This window comes from Nasonia vitripennis (assembly GCF_009193385.2).
Source record: "Nasonia vitripennis strain AsymCx chromosome 1 unlocalized genomic scaffold, Nvit_psr_1.1 chr1_random0007, whole genome shotgun sequence".
NCBI classification, from domain to species: domain Eukaryota; kingdom Metazoa; phylum Arthropoda; class Insecta; order Hymenoptera; family Pteromalidae; genus Nasonia; species Nasonia vitripennis.
In genome coordinates this window covers 1295948-1313717 of record NW_022279594.1, presented here as the reverse complement: position 1 = coordinate 1313717, position 17770 = coordinate 1295948, and the positions used below count along the sequence as shown (strand labels likewise).

The 17770-nt window shown below is 44.6% G+C and overlaps 1 protein-coding gene across 1 annotated transcript; it reads right to left on the bottom strand.

Moving 5' to 3' along the window:
* Nucleotides 1-12026: 12026 nt before the first annotated feature.
* Nucleotides 12027-13268, bottom strand: LOC116417738. The gene has a single exon (XM_031932554.1). It carries the CDS (start codon nt 13266-13268, stop codon nt 12027-12029), a length of 1242 nt encoding a protein of 413 aa, XP_031788414.1.
* Nucleotides 13269-17770: the final 4502 nt, after the last annotated feature.

The window sequence follows — 17770 nt, the reverse complement described above, 5'->3', positions numbered from 1 at the left end:
ATATATATATATATATATATATATATATATATGTGTGTGTGTGTGTATATATATATATACATATATATGTATATATGTATGTGTGTGTGTGTGTGTGTAATGTAATTGATTCAAAATAATTTATATCCATCAAACAAAAAAAAATTTATTTTTGATAAAGTCATGATTGAAGTAAAATCAATTCTAGTTTTATGATATATATAAGGTCAAAGAAAACTACATGCAAAGAAGAAAAATTAGCAGCATTTTGATATAGGAACAAAAGGAGTGGCAGTGTATACAAAAATAGAAACACAAATTTTTTTTAGAATACAAAGCATTATATTGTCGATAAAACTAATAAAATTTAAAATATAATATTGGCTTTAGTCGGAGGCGCTTGTCACGACTTCAAATAATAAAAAGCTACCGTGACAGCGACACCGCAACATCTTCTGGTACGACGTGCATCCTTCTTGCATGTCGCACCGCAAAAAAATCACATTGGGCTTCTCCCCCATATTTAGATGTTTCACGCTTGACGGCAAATACGCTGGACGTTGTGACCCGGTATGGACAATTACCGAATATGGCTGCAACATACAAACAATTCAAAAAAATTATGCAATTAATCATATTAGGAAAAAGAAGATTAAGAAAAATACATAAAAACTAACCTTTCCCCGTGAACATTTATACTTAAATATACGGACACGCTTCCCTCTGTACTACACGTTCTCGCGCTCCTCCATGAGCACATCTCCAAACTGTTCGAGATCAAACTCTTCGTCATCCGTACGCTCCATAACGGGCCACATCGCCACACGAGTCCCAAGCTATAACAATATACAGTCATGTTATAACAATAATGCAATTTAATATGAAAAGAAAAGTAAAATCATAGTGAATATGCACTTACGTAGCAATCATTGGGGCATATGACTGGAAAACGAGTCTCACCGCGCTCCCCCAAGAACTAAGCCTACCACCTGCCTTCCAGTTTCCAAAATCGGTATAGCCCTGTACCTTAGTCTCTACGTGAAACTCAAGGTCCTGTAAGAAAAATAAAGAGATTAGACGAATATAATACACATATTAATACGTACATCCTAATACACACATATTCGTAATTATAAGAAATTGACACGCATTCGCACATTCACTCTTCAAGCATTTACACTCTGTAACACAAAACATACACGTTCAGTCGCATATAAGCATGTACGTTTGCATATATCTGTGCACAAATAACGTATACTACTCTTTTTTTTAATATCACATAAACAACAATAGATAAAAGCATAAATATACGTGCATTCACTTTACACTCACTCACACTTCATACGAGCTCAACACATGCTATACTTTCACTCATACTCACAAACAAAAACACATATCCACAATTACTCCTACTAACATTCACATGGATTCATACGGCGACGCACATACTCTCACTCGTTCAAGCATGCTCAATACATACTACACAATCAATCACACGTTCAATTAGACACATGCGTAAACGTACACCGAAGCAAGCATTTACACTTATTTACACAAAGACACTCACATTTACGTTTTACACAAGCAATTCAATAAGAAGAGACACCCTCACTGATTTGCAATTTTACACACTCTCACATACATTAACATATATATAAGACAAGCTAAAATTAGGAGCATTTCCATTCATGCAATCTAACTGCTCGGACACACACACACACACACAGAAAAGCAATGAGGAAAATATATCAAACTTTTATTTACGGCATCACGAAATCGGCATTGCTGCCGGTCTATCAAACGCTCATGAACGAGCACTCCAAACCGTGTTCGGTCCAGGCTCCGAAACAGCATCTCCTTGGCGTATGCTTCCTAATCCGTCAAGGAAACTGTTGCCCACCTTGCCAGGGACATCGAGCAGGCTATGTCGAACGGCGAATTTATGAAACTCGGCATGGAGCACATATTTAAACAGTTTTAAAAACACTTCCGCACAGTTTGAAAAACAAATCAGATATGCGCGCAGTCGAAGACGCAGCGTCGAAACAACCGAGATCGTTTTGTCCTCCCCATCCGCACGGTCATCTCATTCATAAACGGCAGCGGTGGAGAGCCGTCACGCCAAACAAAGCTCACCCCTCTTCCCCCGCTCTCCTATACACAAGCCCTACTCTCTCTCTCTCTCTCTCTCTCTCTCTCTCTCTCTCTCTCTCTCTCTCTCTCTCTCTCAAAGCCTGCTCAGAACGCCGCTCGAGACATAAACACATGTAAACACGCATTTCAACAAGCTGATAAAACAGCGACACTCATTCTAGCCAGTGACAACCATGCTAATTAACTTTCGAAAAAATGATAATTTAATTTCGCATTCTCGCAGCCATTGGGCGCGCAAGTTCATATACAATCAATGCACTTATAACACAGTTTCAGCGTTTTCTTTTGTGTTCATAAAATATTTATATTTAAATGTACATACGTATTAATTACTTTACTACCCGCAATTGCCAGTATAATATTATTATGACTAGAGTATATGTGTTTCGAGCATTTCAGATCAATCGTGCTTAGCGCGGCATTTAATTTATTGCAATCTAATTTTGGTAAAACGTAACGAGCATTTGAAATCACATAAAGTTTTTCTTTGTTTCAAATGGACCGATATTACTTTAAATATCTACAAGTAGAAATAAAAATACAAGCAAGGATAGTTCTTGTAAAATTTTTGTAATAATAAACGTACAGCACGCATCACTATATTATATGCTTATTGTGACGTGAACATACGCGCCTCGAGCCTTTCTCATGCAACACATTAAATACGACGCGTAAATTTTTATATTATAACTTAGCTGAAGCACGTTTTGCGTTGAAAATTATAATATGCTTCCCTTGTTTTAAGTAGCTTAATATTTTCTTGAATTTCTACAGAAGAAACGAAGATATAAATGAGAGTAGTTCTTGTTAAAATGTCGCGATATTAATCGCGCAATATGCACCGCTGCATTATGTACTTATCGTGATATAAGCGTGCGCGCGTCGAACCTTTCTCATGCAATATGTTAAGCGCGACGCGTAAAATTTTTGTATTATATCTTGCGACGTGGTGCGTCGCAGCCGCGCCGATAAACCTCTTTTCGGCACGGCAGATTCCTTGCCTAGAAAATATCGCACGAACAGTTGTTGTCCGAGCCGTCGCGCGTCCCAAGAATATCCGGGCCTGGTGAGCTCGCGGTAACGTTCCTAGAAGCAGCGAGACGAACGACGTCGCGAGAGAAAGGATTAGCCAATCAAGGAGAAATAGTGCAGCCCGGGCCGCCAATCAGAGCGCGGCTTCGTTTCGGCCTAAGGAGTAGGGGAGGTAGCGAGCACGACGAGCGCGCGCCGGACCGGCAGTATCTCGTGAGCCCTCGTTAAGTGAAGAGTTGACGTAGAGGTTTGCGAGCGCGAGTAAAAGAGTTTGAGATGAGTTCGGTATTTGGGGGAAGTCTCACAGCTTTCCCGAGGCGCATCCCGGCGAGCAGGGTGAGCAGAGAGGGAGTTCTGTCGGAAGGACCGCCACGGCCCAGTCACCGGCGATCCAGTAGGAGAGAGAACGGCGTTGAAGAAGACGAGACGGGAAGGACGCCCACGGTCCAGCCAACGGTCTACCTTCCCTTGGAGATTAGATTAGATTAGATTAAATAAGTTTTATTTCTGTACATTGTGTTGTACAATTCAAAATAACAGTATAAAGTAAAACAAGTTATAATTTGTGTGTGTGTGTGTGTGTGTGTGAGAGATGATATATATAGAGTGAATGTGAAATGATATATATAGAGTGGAGGAGTGTAAGTGTTTGTGAGATGATTATGAGTTTTCAAGTGCATAAAAATATTCTTTAGCTAATTGTTTGAAGTGTGACATGGATTTAGTGTTGCGAAGGCGCGATGGTAGCGAGTTCCAGAGGTATGAGGCGCTTATATGGAATGAACCTTTCAGCGTCTCCGTCTTGAAAGTCGGGATGTCCAGAGGCGTCACCTCCCCCCTCACAAGCCTGTGCGCGACGTGAAAGTAAAAAAAAGGCCAAGATGTAGGAAGGCACAGCTGTGTTAAACAGTTTTCGTAGAAAACAGACTGCAAAGTACTTTCTACGTCCGGCAGTTGTAAGCCATTGTAGTTCACGCCTGTAGGGGGTGATGTGCTCGTCCCTCCTTACACCATAGATGTATCGAATTCCCGTGTTCTTGGGTCAGGTCACAGTATACCAATGAGCAGTAGTCGATGATTGGAAATAGGAGTGCTTGTACGAGATGTTTACACAACCTGAGATTGGTACTTTTCCTGAAAAAGTAAAGGCTATACATTAATGAGTGAGCACGTTTGCATAGTTGTGTAACGTGCTCTTTCCACGTTAGTTTGGAGTCAAGCCTTAGTTTTCAGAACATTAAGTTTAAGGTGATTTTGTGCAGCCCAGCCCATTATCCTTGAGCTCCTCAAGGTGGCATTGGCTGTATATTTGAGAGAGAGAGAGAGAGAGAGAGAGAGAGAGAGAGAGAAAGAGAGAGATCAGTTGCGGGAGCAGTTGCGGGATACCAGCTTGCCTGGAAGGGCAAGTTTTCCGGGCGCCGCGGAGAAGAGATCCTGCAAGCGGCGATTACACGCGGTAAGTGGTCTTAGGGTCGATTAGAACGCTGCATCGTGAGTGCTTGTGTGAAAGGGAAAGAGAGAGAGAGAGAGAGAGAGAGAGAGAGAGAGAGAGAGAGAGAGAGAGAGAGAGAGAGATTTATTAGATTTATTTGACGTACAATATGTTGTACGATAAATTGTATACAGCAGCAATAGTAGTACAGCAAAAATGTGTATTGTGATAGTATGATAATGTGAAGATGGGTCAAGCGAGAGTGTGTGCGTTTGCGTGAATGTGTACAAGCGTGTGTGTGTGTGTGCGTTTGAGTGAATGTGTACAAGCGATTCAAGTGTTTGTGTTTTCAAGCTCAAGAAAGTGCTCTTTATCTATTCTCTTGAAACCTGAGACAGATGTAGTGTTACGAATGTGAGATGGTAGGTTGTTCCATAGGTATGAGGCGCTGATATGAAACGAGTTCCTCAGCGTCTCCGTCGCGAATGTCGGAATATCCAGAGGTATCACCTCCCCCCTAACAGGCCGAAGTGTCACGCGGAAGTCAAAGTATGCCAGTACGTATGATGGTACGGCTGTGTTAAACATTTTTCTTAGGAAACAAACAGTGAAATACTTCCTGCGTCCGGCAGTGGTTAGCCACTGCAACTCCCGCCTGTATGGGGAGATGTGCTCATCTCTTCTTACACCATAGATGTACCGAATTCCTGTATTCACGAGCCTCTGAAGTTTTAGGTCGAGTTCCTGCGTCAGGTCACAGTATACGAGGGAACAATAGTCTATAAGAGGAAACAGGAGGGCCTGCACTAAGTGCTTGCGCAACCTGAGATTGGTGCTTTACCTGAAAAAGTAAAGCCTGTACATTATTGTGTGAGCACGCTTACACACTTGTGTAATATGCTCCCTCCACGTAAGCTTAGAGTCGAGCACCAATCCCAGATTACGCACGGAAGATTCAAAGCTGACCTGGGCACCCCCTATGTTAATGAAAGTGTTAGCTGTTGAGGGTAATGCGTTTATGTAGTAGGGAGAGCCCAGGACAATTGCTTTAGTTAAGTTTTAGCTTATTCTGTGCAGCCCAACCAGTAATCCTCTCAGCATTGGCACTCATCTTGTTTGATAAAGAATCGAGCTCTTCGAGGTGGCATTGACTGTAAATTTGCAAGTCATCCGCGTAGATGAGATGGAAAACATCGGTATCAAGGCAGAAACCGATGTCATTGATGTACAATGCAAACAGCAGTGGACCCAGAACGGACCCCTGCGGGACGCCGATGTTGAGACGCCGAGGAGAAGAACGTTCGTTATTGTCACCAACGACGGCCTGCTCTCTACCAGAGAGGTAGGAGGCAAACCAGCGGATGACTTGCTTTGAGAAGCCGAAGGTGGATAGCTTTCTCAGGAGCCTGACGTGACACACAGTGTCAAACGCCTTGCTAAAGTCAAAGAGAAGGAGTAGTGTTACTTTCTTTTTGTTTATCCCAGCTCTGGCATTATCAGTTAGCTTAATTAGGCCAGACTGAGTGCTGTGACCAGTGCGGAAGCCTGTTTGAAGGTTATCTAGTAATAGCCTTGATTCAAGGTATTCTGAGACTTGCCTGTGCACTAGCCACTCCAGAGCCTTGGAAAGAAAGCAGAGAAGTGAAATCGGACGGTAATCAGTCAGGGCTGTTGGTGAGCTGACTTTGTTGAGTGCGCGCACAAGTGACATTTTCCAGGCAGATGGGAAGCAGGGTTCGCTAAGGGACAGGTTGAAAATATGACTTAGTGAGGGAGCAAGAACCGGCAAAGCTTTTGAGATGACAACCTGTGGGATGCCGTCGCTCTCCCTGGCCTGAGTGTCAAAGTGCGACACCGCAGCCAACACGTCCGATTCCGTTATAGGTTTGAATTCGAAATGTTCCGGGAGGTCAAGACTTTCCAGGGTAACAAGATAATCCTCAACAGCAGGAGCCAGCGGATCATTTGACATCGCGCTGAAATGCGTGTTGAGTTCATCTGTGGTGAATCTAGATGGTAAGGGGGCCTTGGTGGCAGAAATTCCAAGTTTCTCCAGCTCTTTCCAGATCTCAGCAATATCGGTCAAGGTGGACAGGCATGAATAGTAATAATTCAGTCTGGCCTCCTCGACTTGTTTGTGAGCATAGTCTCTAGCTAATCTGTAAACGCGTCGATCTGATTCGAGCCTGGAGTCCCTGAAACGCCTGTAAAGTCTATTGCTCTCGGATACAAGGCCACGAAGAGCCGCAGTGTACCACGGGTGACGTTGTCGTCCTGGTGTCACAGTCCGCAATGGAGCGAGGTGGTTGATGGCGTTAGTGAGGTTAGCGTTGAGTAAAGATATGCAGTCGTCAAGTGATGAAGTGGTGAGAGATGACCAGTCACATTCGCTAAGAAAGTCTCTCAACTTCTCAGCGCTGATTCCTTTAAAGTTTCTGTATTAGTATGTATTTGGTACGTAGCGTGGAATCTGTACGTCGAGAGTGGCCGTGATAAGGTCGTGTCCGTTGATGAAAGGTGCGTCTGTCTTCCAGTATGACTGCAGGCGATCCTGCTCGTCGATTAGACACAGATCAAGCCAGGTGTCAGAACCCTGTTTATGGTGTGTGGCACCATAGGGAACGGACGAAAGAGAGTTCTCATCAATGAAGGCCCTGATGAAATTGGCATCTTCAGATGAGGATAGTTGGTCAGAGTTAAAGTTCCCCATTATAACCTTCGTGGAGTAGTTGTGCATGTGAGTTGTTAGTTCGTTAATAAAGTTAGAGCCTTGGAAAAAAGGAGCATGAGGTGGACGATACACAACCCCCACGAAGATGGGAGAAACTCCCTTGGCCGATATCTCACAAAAGAGGTATTCAGGCTTGCCTGGCTTGCCGGACCATTCACCGTCGGATGATGAAATAACACTAACCGTCAGAGATTTGTGTATATAGAGGGCCACACCTCCACCGTTTCTGTTTCTGTCTCGTCTGTAGAGCAGGTAATCATCCAGCGAAGGGCTGGATGTCACCTTCTCGCTTAGCCAGGTATCAGTAACAGCTATTATGTGGAATAAAGAGCGAGTGGATAAAAAGAGCCTGATCATCTCAATGCGACCCGTGAGAGAGTTCGCATTAAAATGACAGACCCTTAGACCTTCAGACAGAGAAACCTTAGAACCCGATGAAGACACGGCGGATGAGCTTGATGGCGGACGTGGTGGGATGAAATGTATGTGTGGCAGCTTCATTGTGGAGTGATGTTTACGGCGAGCGGGATCCGAGCTAAAAAATTATCCAGCTCGGCGTCGGTGGTAATGACGGTGGCACGCTCGTTGTCATCGTTGCAGCGTACGAACAATCTTCCGTCCCTGACGAACGTTCGGCAGCCCTGCCTCCTCTTGGCTTCCAGCCTAGCCCGTGAACGCAGCTTGTGGACGTCGGTGGGGCGTAGCTCATTGATGTTTATGAGCCCTTGGTGGTCAGGGCTCAGAGCTTTGGCCTCCTCCATCACGGTTGCATCCAGCTCGTTGGTGTGGAGCTTGCGTTTACGGGCTTTGGCAACGACGATTGCTAGTGCTAGTGCACTCGACGAGAGGGTGACGGCCAGTGGTGGCAATCTGCCGTCATTCCTGGCAGTGTTCCGGGGTGCATCGAGCCTACCCATGACCCTGACGGATGCAACATCTCTCCGCAGGACCGTTGGGTCAAGTGCGTTTATGACTGCAAACGCGAGAAGATGCAGCGAGGTCACACGGGTGTAGTGCAAGCCCGTGATGACAACAACACTATTTGAGGTCTGCTCCTGCCGTCGTTTGACCTCAGCCAGCTCACTGCGGAGGCTGCTAATTTCCGCAGCGCTGCTGCGGTTGTTGCTGTTGTTGTCGATAACTTACTGGCAGTCGGTAGAGCAGAAATTCGTGGTGTGATGTTAAGTTATCGACGGAGTGGTAGAGTCGGTGTTATAACTCTTACGGCTAGATGGAGCGTTAATGTAAAGAGCGAGAAAGCACCGACCTCAAACAATGTGCAGACGCCTTAGAAGTTCTCCCTCGATGCGGTAGATGTCTCCTCGATGTTGATTAGGAGCGGAGAGACGCCGTGCGAGCGGGAAACCAAGCCAAGCCGAGCCGAGTAGATTTTGAGGTTAGAAGCCGTGCAGAAAGTTTGTGCAGAAAAGATGTTGAAAATAAATTGCAACCTTCAGCGATTTATATGTCGTCGTAAAGGTTGCAAAAAAGAGCGTGCAACAATCTACAACAAAAGAGGGCCCGAAGGCAAGAAGCGGCAGAAAAGCAGTGCGAAAGTAGGAGTAGAATGAAAAGCTGTCAAAGCGACTCACCAGAGAGAGAGAGAGAGAGAGAGAGAGAGAGAGAGAGAGAGAGACAGACGAGTGTGTACGGGGGCAGTGCGGGTGCACGAGGAGAACACCGTAAGTAGTGCGGGGCGTACGGCGTGAAAAGTGAGAAAAATGCGACAAAGGGGGCATACGCTTGTCCTACCGGATTGGCGTCCGTGGCGTTGAAACCCAGCGCCGTGCGGCGCTGAGGAATTGGCCCCGCGCCTCGTGAGCGGAAGAGCGATAGAAAGAGCGAGAGAGAAAGAGACCGTCAGCGGGGCGACCAGCACTTCGTGTGAGGTCGGCCACGCCGGATGCCGTAAACAAAGGAACGCCACGGCGTAGCGAGAAGCGAGCGGGAGAAGCGGCGCGCGCGCGAGTGCTCGCCAACAAAGGAGAAAGAGAGAGGAGTGGGGAAAGAGAGCAGGTCTCCGCCGGCGCGGTCTGACTACTAACGCTCAGTTTAGGTGCGAGAGCATCGGGATGGCGCGGAGGAGAGAGAGTGTTGCTTACGCCCTGCGTGGCTGAATTGTGCGGGAAACATAAGTCACCGCGTTGTAGGGAAGAGTTGGGTGAAATATAGTGGATTCGTTACTGAGAATGAAGATTAATTATTTCTTTCCTTTCCCCCACGTGCTCCCAAACGTACGACGACTGCGGCGAATCCGCCGCGTAATAAATAAATTCGGGCACATTGGAGCGCCAGGAGTTGCGCACCTGTGCTGGGAGGCACAGCGTCGCAAACTTAGCTGAAGCACGTTTTGCATCGAAAATAATAATATGCTCCCCTTGTTTTAGATAGCCTGATATTTTCTTGTATTCTACAGCAGGAATGATGTAATAAATGAAAGTAATTCTCACCAAAAATTTTGTGACAATGATAGCGCAGTATACACCACTATGTTATATACTCATTGTTGCATGAATATGCGCAGATCGAGCCTTTCTCATGCAACACGTTAAATACAGTGCGTACATTTTTGCATACTAATTAAGCTGAAGCATGTTCTACGTCAAGAATCACAAGATATTTCCCTTGTTTTAAATAAACTGATATTTGCTTAAATTTTCTACGATAGGAATGAACGTATAAATATGAGCGGATTTTCTTTTTTGACAAAATTTCATAACAATGACCATTGCTGCAGTATGTGCTTATTGCAGCATAAATATATACGCATCAGGCTATCCTAGCACATTATACTAATTGCAACATGATAGGCGCGGCGCGTGAATTTTATGTATTATAACTTGGTTAAATCATGTTTTGACTCAGAAATTGCAAAATATTTTCCCTGTTTAAGATGCTCTGATAGTTATTCAAATTTCTACAATGAAAATGAAGATGTATTTGAAAATATTTTTGACAAAATGAACGTATAATGTACGTTGCTGTATTGTGCGCTTATCGCGACGAGAGTATGCGGGCGTCAAGTCTCTCATACAACATGCTTAACGTGGCGCGTGAACCTTTTGTATTATAACTTGACTAAAGCATGTTTTGCGTCAAAATTGTGAGACATTTTTCCTTATTCTAAATGCCTAAATATTCGTTCAAATTTCTACATTAGAAACTGAGACGCACCTGAAAGTATTTTTCATCAAAATCTAGAGGGAAACATATGCGCATAAGATTTTATATTCTAACTTGGCCGAAATCTATTTAGTATTGAAATTTATGAATTATTTCATTTAATTTAGACAGTTCGATGCTTGTATGAATTTTTACATTATAAATGAATGCATGAATGTGAATATGTTTTATCAAATCTTCGTAGTAATGAACTTATAATATCAGCTGCTGCCTTGCATATCCACTATAGCGCAATATATTGTGCCAATGCATATAATCGGATACTATTTGTTTAAATTTCTTTTGCCAACACATATACTCTGCCACACCTTATTTCGAATAAGTTCAGATATGTGTACAAAGCCATGATTTTTTTTTTATTTTTCTCAGTTTCTTTTTTGAAACCTCGCTCACATGAACCGATACGGTTAAATGCATCAAAGCCATATTTGTGTGCTACAAGCAAGTGATTAAACTTGCCATAAAAGCACCTACAACCAACTATTTTTATTTAATAAATACAAAGACAATCTCATATCCTCAACCTTTGTAATAATCAAGAAGTATGATTATTTCAGGTGTTGATTACATATGAGCCACATTACTACAATACATGAATATACTACCGCCTCTATTTGTGGCGAGAGAATTTTTAAATAAGTGCGTCAAATTAACGTTTGTGCGCCACGGACTACCCTTAAATAAACTTTAAACACTTCTTAACTAATAAAATACATGCAATCTGGCATTGCTATGCAATTCTTGTTTTCTCTATTAAAACCTACCTCACATACACTCATACGCACGAAATGTGTCGAAGTTACAATTGTGTGCTACATGTAGCACATTATATTACTAAAACCACTTAAAACAAATATAGCACACGCATTTCGGCGTTAATTTATTCAACAAAACAATGCTGCAAAGCATTTTTTAAATTGATACACGAACAACGTAAAATTACTTATAAAACTTCTTCAGTAAGTGTGCACACTTGCAATAAATGTACACACATGTAACGACTATCGCTGTATTTGTTTAATATGTCATAACTGATCAGACCCATAACATTTGTGGGAAAACTATCGAAGAAAAAATGCGCTTATAACGTGAATTAAATCAAGCTTATATTAAATTTATATTAAAATTAAATTAAGTGTTCCGTACGTCCAGCGTTGCCAAGAGTACCAGTGTTTTGGCTCCATGACATATGTCGTTTGTCCTGTCCACAATCTGTATTACGTGTGTTATAGCTCCTATTGTTGAGTGTCCTCGTCTAAATCCGTGCTGTCGGTCCGAGAGGTCTCCGACAGCTTCCACTGCTTGCAACAGTCTCGATCGTAGCAGTAATTCGTACAATTTACCCGGCGTGTTCAGGAGACTTAGAGGCCTATAGAAGGACGACGAAGCAGGGACCCTCTTACCTTTGGCAATGAGGACCAGCCGCGCGCACTTTCAAGGCCCACCAAACACTCCCGCCGTCAGACAGCCGTTGTAGAGCCTCAATAGCGCATCGGGCTGTTCAGCTACGATGATCTATAGCAGCTCCCCAGGCACGCGGTCAGGTCCCGGGGCCTTTCGAGGCTTCAGTTTGGCTGCAGCACTCTCAAGCTCCGCCACCGTGAAAAGTGGACATTCCACTGCGTTGTCCATGTCCGTATCGTCCGTTCTGTCCTGGTGAGTAGGAAAGAGATCGTGGACAATCCTCACCAATGTATCCGCGTCCTTCGTCTCGGGGGGATTCCAGGCGCCAAGTTTGCGAGTCACAATCTTATAGCCTTCCCCCCAGAGGTCTGACTCTACTTCGTCTTCCAGTCGTCTCCAACGCCGTTGTTTCGTGCTGTTGATCGTCTGTCTAAGTAGCCGTCTCGCGAGCTTGTATTCCCGCGAGATAGCCTCTCTTTCGTCCGGGTCCCGTTCCCTTCCCGCTAGTCTGCGGTGTCGGAGGCATGCTTTTCTGATTTCGGCAATTTCCTGCGTCCACCAGTAGGTCTGCCTTCTGTCCTGTCTGTATCGTTTCCGTGGCATCGCGGCCTCGGAGATGCCCTGCAGATACTTTTCCAGATCATTAGCACTCCGTTCAGCCTCGGCTCGGTCCGCCCGCCCTTGAGACAAATCCGCAGAAGGTATTACTACGTTCCGCAGTTGTCTCTTGATTTCGTCCCTGTTTATGCGTCCAATGTCCCATCGTGTTGTCCGCATGCTCTGTCTTTGCCTCGACGTGGCGTCATTAGTCAGGTTGAAGACGATGTACTGGTGATCACTGGCTGTGTAGTCCTCGATCACTTTCCATCCCCTCAGCCTTGTCAATATCCTGTCCGTGGCTAGGGTTATATCTGGTATAGAATTACCAAAACCGGGTCGTTTGTAGGTGGTCATGTTTCCGTCATTTACGACTTCCAATTCTAGTCGGACGGCCATTTGTAGAATCAGTCGTCCTCGTCTGTTCGTCGTAGGCATCCCCCATTCGATCGCTCTCGCGTTAAAATCGCCCGCCTTGATTACATCGCCAGTAAGGTCTCTTACGACGTCTTCCAGGACTTTTAGCTTGTCTTCGTATTCGCGCGCGCTATTGTTCGGAGAAAGGTAGACACTGACAATAGTGACAGAGCCCACCCTTGTACAAGAATAGTCTTCTCCGGCCCCACTGTCTATTCGGTTTCTGTACTGTTCGCTTATCACGAGTACGTCCGCGTCCATTTCCGCCGCAATTTGTGGGAGCAGCGAATGTGCGAAGCTGCTCCCGTTCAGGTTGCATTGGAGTATTGTCAGGTCCATTTTGTCTGTTTCGTCCTGTATTCAGTCAGAGCTGCCTTAAATGCTGCGCACGAGGCCGTGCCAGGCACGTGTGCTAGATCTTGGTTGGCTCGCCCCGCGCAGAGAATGCAGGAAGACGCGCTTGTGCACGCCTTGCCTACATGCCCCTTTCGGCCGCATTTCTAGCAGCACTCTTGTCTGTCCGGTCCTTTGCAGTCAACCCTCACGTGTCCATAGCCAAGGCACCTGTAGCACCTCGGAACGCGAAGCCTGGGTCTGATCCGGCAATTAATCCACCCGATTTTAATTCGGCCTTTCTTAAGTAGATCCGTTGCCTCCTTCGCGTCAAACTCACAGACAGCTAGGGCTTGTCCGCGGTTATTCGCGTCAAAGATGTGGACATTTCGATCAGTCGTGGTCCCCGTTTCGCGGTTGATCGCGTCCTCGACGTCCTGTACTGTTGTGACGCAGTCCAGGTCCATGAATTCCAGTGTCACCTTGGAAGTCACGTCCCTCACTGTGGCAGTCTGTCCCAGTACGTTTTGTAACGTCTGCTGGAATACCTGTCGCTCCTGTTCTTTGTCAAGCTGTAGCAATACAGAACCGTCTTTGGTCTTACGAATAGCTCGCATGTCCACTTTACTGTCCGTCAAATTCACTCTCTGTCGCATAGAAAGTAGAACGTCCGCGTGCGTCTTGCCCTCTGCTGGCTTGATCAAAATCGCGCTTCGCCTGGGTTTCAGGTTTGGGCGATCTGTCTTGCGCGCCGTGGGCTCTTTTGTCTTTGTCCTGTTTGCTTCAGTAGCATTTGTCTCTGTTTCCGTGGCCGCCTTTCGTTTCTTTCGTTTCGTGGCGGTTGTCCACGTATCCTTTGCCGGTAACTCCTGCTTGTCTGAAGTTCCCGGTTCCGGAGTCGGGGTTTGTCTGTCCCATTTACGTTTAGTTCGTGGCGTTTTTTCCGTGTCCGTCCTTTGTATTTCTGTGAGAGTCTGTCGCAGTTGCTTCATACGTTGGAGTTCATGCATCCCAACCTCAACAGCTTTATAGATCTCACACATTCCATCCGTAATGACGCGACTGACATTCTTTTGGACGTTTGTCTTCGCCTTCATCTTCACCAGGTTGTTGCGTATTATGAGTAGTTGGTCTTCCAACTTCCTCTCTGCAGCCTCCCAGTTTTGTGGCAACCCTCCGATTATATCGCCCGTCCCTTTACGATTTTGTGCCGCGGTGTCATTTATAGTAGCCAGGCTACCTACCAGGTTCTTACTTTTACCTCCGCTGACCGCATCTCCGTCTGCAGGCACGCCGTACTCCTCCATCCTCAAATTGCTCCGTTCGGTTGCCTCATCCATGCTGAAATCAAACTTCGTCCTGGTATGTATCCGACCCCCTGGATCCCCCCGTCTATGGAGGCAGCTGACATGGTCCCAACACATGCCTGCAGGCGATGCCAGACTGGGTACATCATACCAGGATATAGAACCCACTGCCGCACTAGCCCACCTCCGCTCTTTCGAGCTTCCCACCCCCGAACAAAAGTGTTCAGCTCTCTAGAGAGTTTACAACAGGCGTTACACGACAGCAGGCACTCGCCAAGCCGATTGATCGGTGCTGGCTAGGCAACCGATCTCCCGTCTTGCCGTCAGCGGGAGCCAAAGGTGGCTCGAGTCACTTCAGCACGCAGCCTAAGATCGTCTCCCCATCCAGGATCTCCTTTTGGCAGCTCATGGGTCGCACCGCACGGCCAACACGGCGGTCCGCTTGATTGGTTTGAGAGCAGCCTTCCCCTGACTTAGACGACAACAAGACACTCCCATCTATCACTCTGATACGTCCGGGAGATATCCGTTTATAGGACCCCCTCAATCATGCATCAACAATTCTCTCCACCAAGACGCTACCATGCTGCGGGGTCGCCGCAGAAAGGGCATAGTCCCGGCTTGTGCTCCGCGTGTGATTTCGCTTCTGAAAGAACACCCGTTTATAGAGGTCTTCGATAGTACGTGCCTTCCTGCGTCTCTGTGTGGCCGGTCAAGGTCTTTTTAAAGGACCTACGGCTCCGACTGTGGTTGGCATGCAGCTTGCATATTCGGTTTCCCTTTCTGCTACTGCAGCTCATCTCCGCTCCGTGCGCTGATTCATCGAGATACTCTTTTTAAGGAGTTTCGTTCAATCGTCCCTCATTTACACTCCCACCAGAATGCCATACATTCACTCCCTCAAGGGACTGCTGCTATCGTAAGCCCATCAGCCGGCAGGTTGCGAAGATGTTAAAGCAACCGCCTACAACAAGGAGCGGACATACCGATGGGATTATTATTATTATTATTATTATTATTATTATTATTATTATTATTATTATTATTATTATTATTATTATTATTATTATTATTATTATTATTATTATCGTTATTTTCACGGTTAATATTAAATGTAAACTAGGGAAATCTAATAAAAAAAACAATGAAACAAAAAAATCTTAATATCAATCACCCAAGCCGGACAGCTATAAACTCATAAAACGACTAACCTTTCTTTCCCTTCCCGCCACACGTACGGGAAAAACCCAACCGATCGTTTTACGACTAGACCTTTCTCGAAACCCCGAGCACATGGCCTATTCAGCCAGTTTTCTTTTTCTGTCCCTTTAAAAGCGCCATTCTCCTTCAATGCAAGACCATACAATCTTTGTGTGACAAAACTTCATCAGTCTGCCCGCATAACCAACTAATCAAAAGCTATATTGGGCAAATCCAAGAGACCAAAATGCAATCCGAAAAAGTTATAGAATTGCTAGTTGGCCTTGATTTATCAAAAACATCAAGACAACGCAGGTCTGTTCTGTCATTCATTGGTCAAATAAGCAGATTTTATTCGGAATTTATTCGGCACAATGGATGAAAAAGCACAAAGAGATATGGAAAATTTAATTAAATTATCATCCAACGACACGCGCAAGACAGCGAAGCTGTTAGCTCAACAAACGGAATTGGTAGAAACGGAATTTCAGGAAATGAATATCAAAATAAATAAATTAACTAGTGTGGTTTCGAACATTTCTAAATCGTTTGACTATTACTACAAAAGAGACACACTTCAGATAGCAACACAAATTCTAGGCCTATCTGTCACTCAATACAAACTTGACACAGAAATGTTTACAGACGCTATATTATTCGCCTCACAGGGCGCAATACACCCGCGTTTTCTATCTCCGGACCTAATTTATAAGTCAGCCGAATTAGTATGAGAAACTGTCCCGGGTGCGATTTTTCCGAGCAGCGACAAAATCGACACAATAATTCAATTAATGAAAATCTCGGATTTATCAATATTCTATTCTAACTATAAATTGATCTATCACCTTTCGATACCTCTTCTTGACTTACAAGAATATCTTCTATACAAAGCTTCCCCAAATAAACAAAATCTGAAAAATCTATTAAATATTTTCGCATACATCTGGCCCGAAACCCAATTTTTCGCTATTAGCCTAAATAAACACAACTACATTCCCATTACAGCTGAAAATCTTGAAAAATGCAAAAATTTCAATGATCTCATAGTTTGCAAAAATACCGAACTGGTACGCGAGATAAGAAAGAATGTGGCCTGTGAAATAAAGTTCGCCATCAAGGACACGAGTTTTAATATAACAGACTGCAACATAAAATTAATTCAATTACACGATACATATTGGCTATTCTCAACTATCAACTCCGAAACCTTATTCATACAATGCCAAAGATCAGTACATTCAACACATGAATTAAACGGAACTGGTATCTTGCGTTTAAACGCGGGCTGTACGGCTCACACTAACAACGCAAGGTTTACTGCGTCTAGAACCTATAACTTACAAACAATTGAAATATTTTACCCTAACATAACTATTGATATTTATACTATGCTTAACAGTACACCGGAAGCCAAAATTTTTTCATCTTATTTAAACGAAATAATAGAGAGCGAGATAGCTCTCGAAGCAAAGAATTTACACAAAATACATACTGATACACTCAGCACAGGCTCAAGTTTTCATGACATCATACAAAAAGCCAAATCTCTATCAGAGTTTCACAAAGCTAATAGCAATTTCGAAACAATTAAAAGACAGTTCAAATCTCAGGATATACGCTAGCAAGCATTGCACTGTTTATAATCATAGTTTGGAAATGCGCAATCCCGGGGGGGGGGGGGGTCGCAAATACTAAAATTATTAACAGTTTCAGCCACACCGGAAAACGCGACAAACAGCCATGTTATAAGACTCGACTTTAAGCAGAATTAACAGCCAAGAAAGAATGCAGCCGCTTTACGACCCTCAAATTCCATGGACAATAAGTGCTCCTATGCCGATCCCATTGCGGGCGTCGGATGTCAACTATACCCAGAATCAGAGAGCTCTTCGACAATTCGAGCCCTCAGCATAAAAATAAAACACACCATGCACTGCCCGATTTTATAAACAATGACGAGCCTCAAAAAAATCAGTACTCCTCGAACCGTCACACGCAACA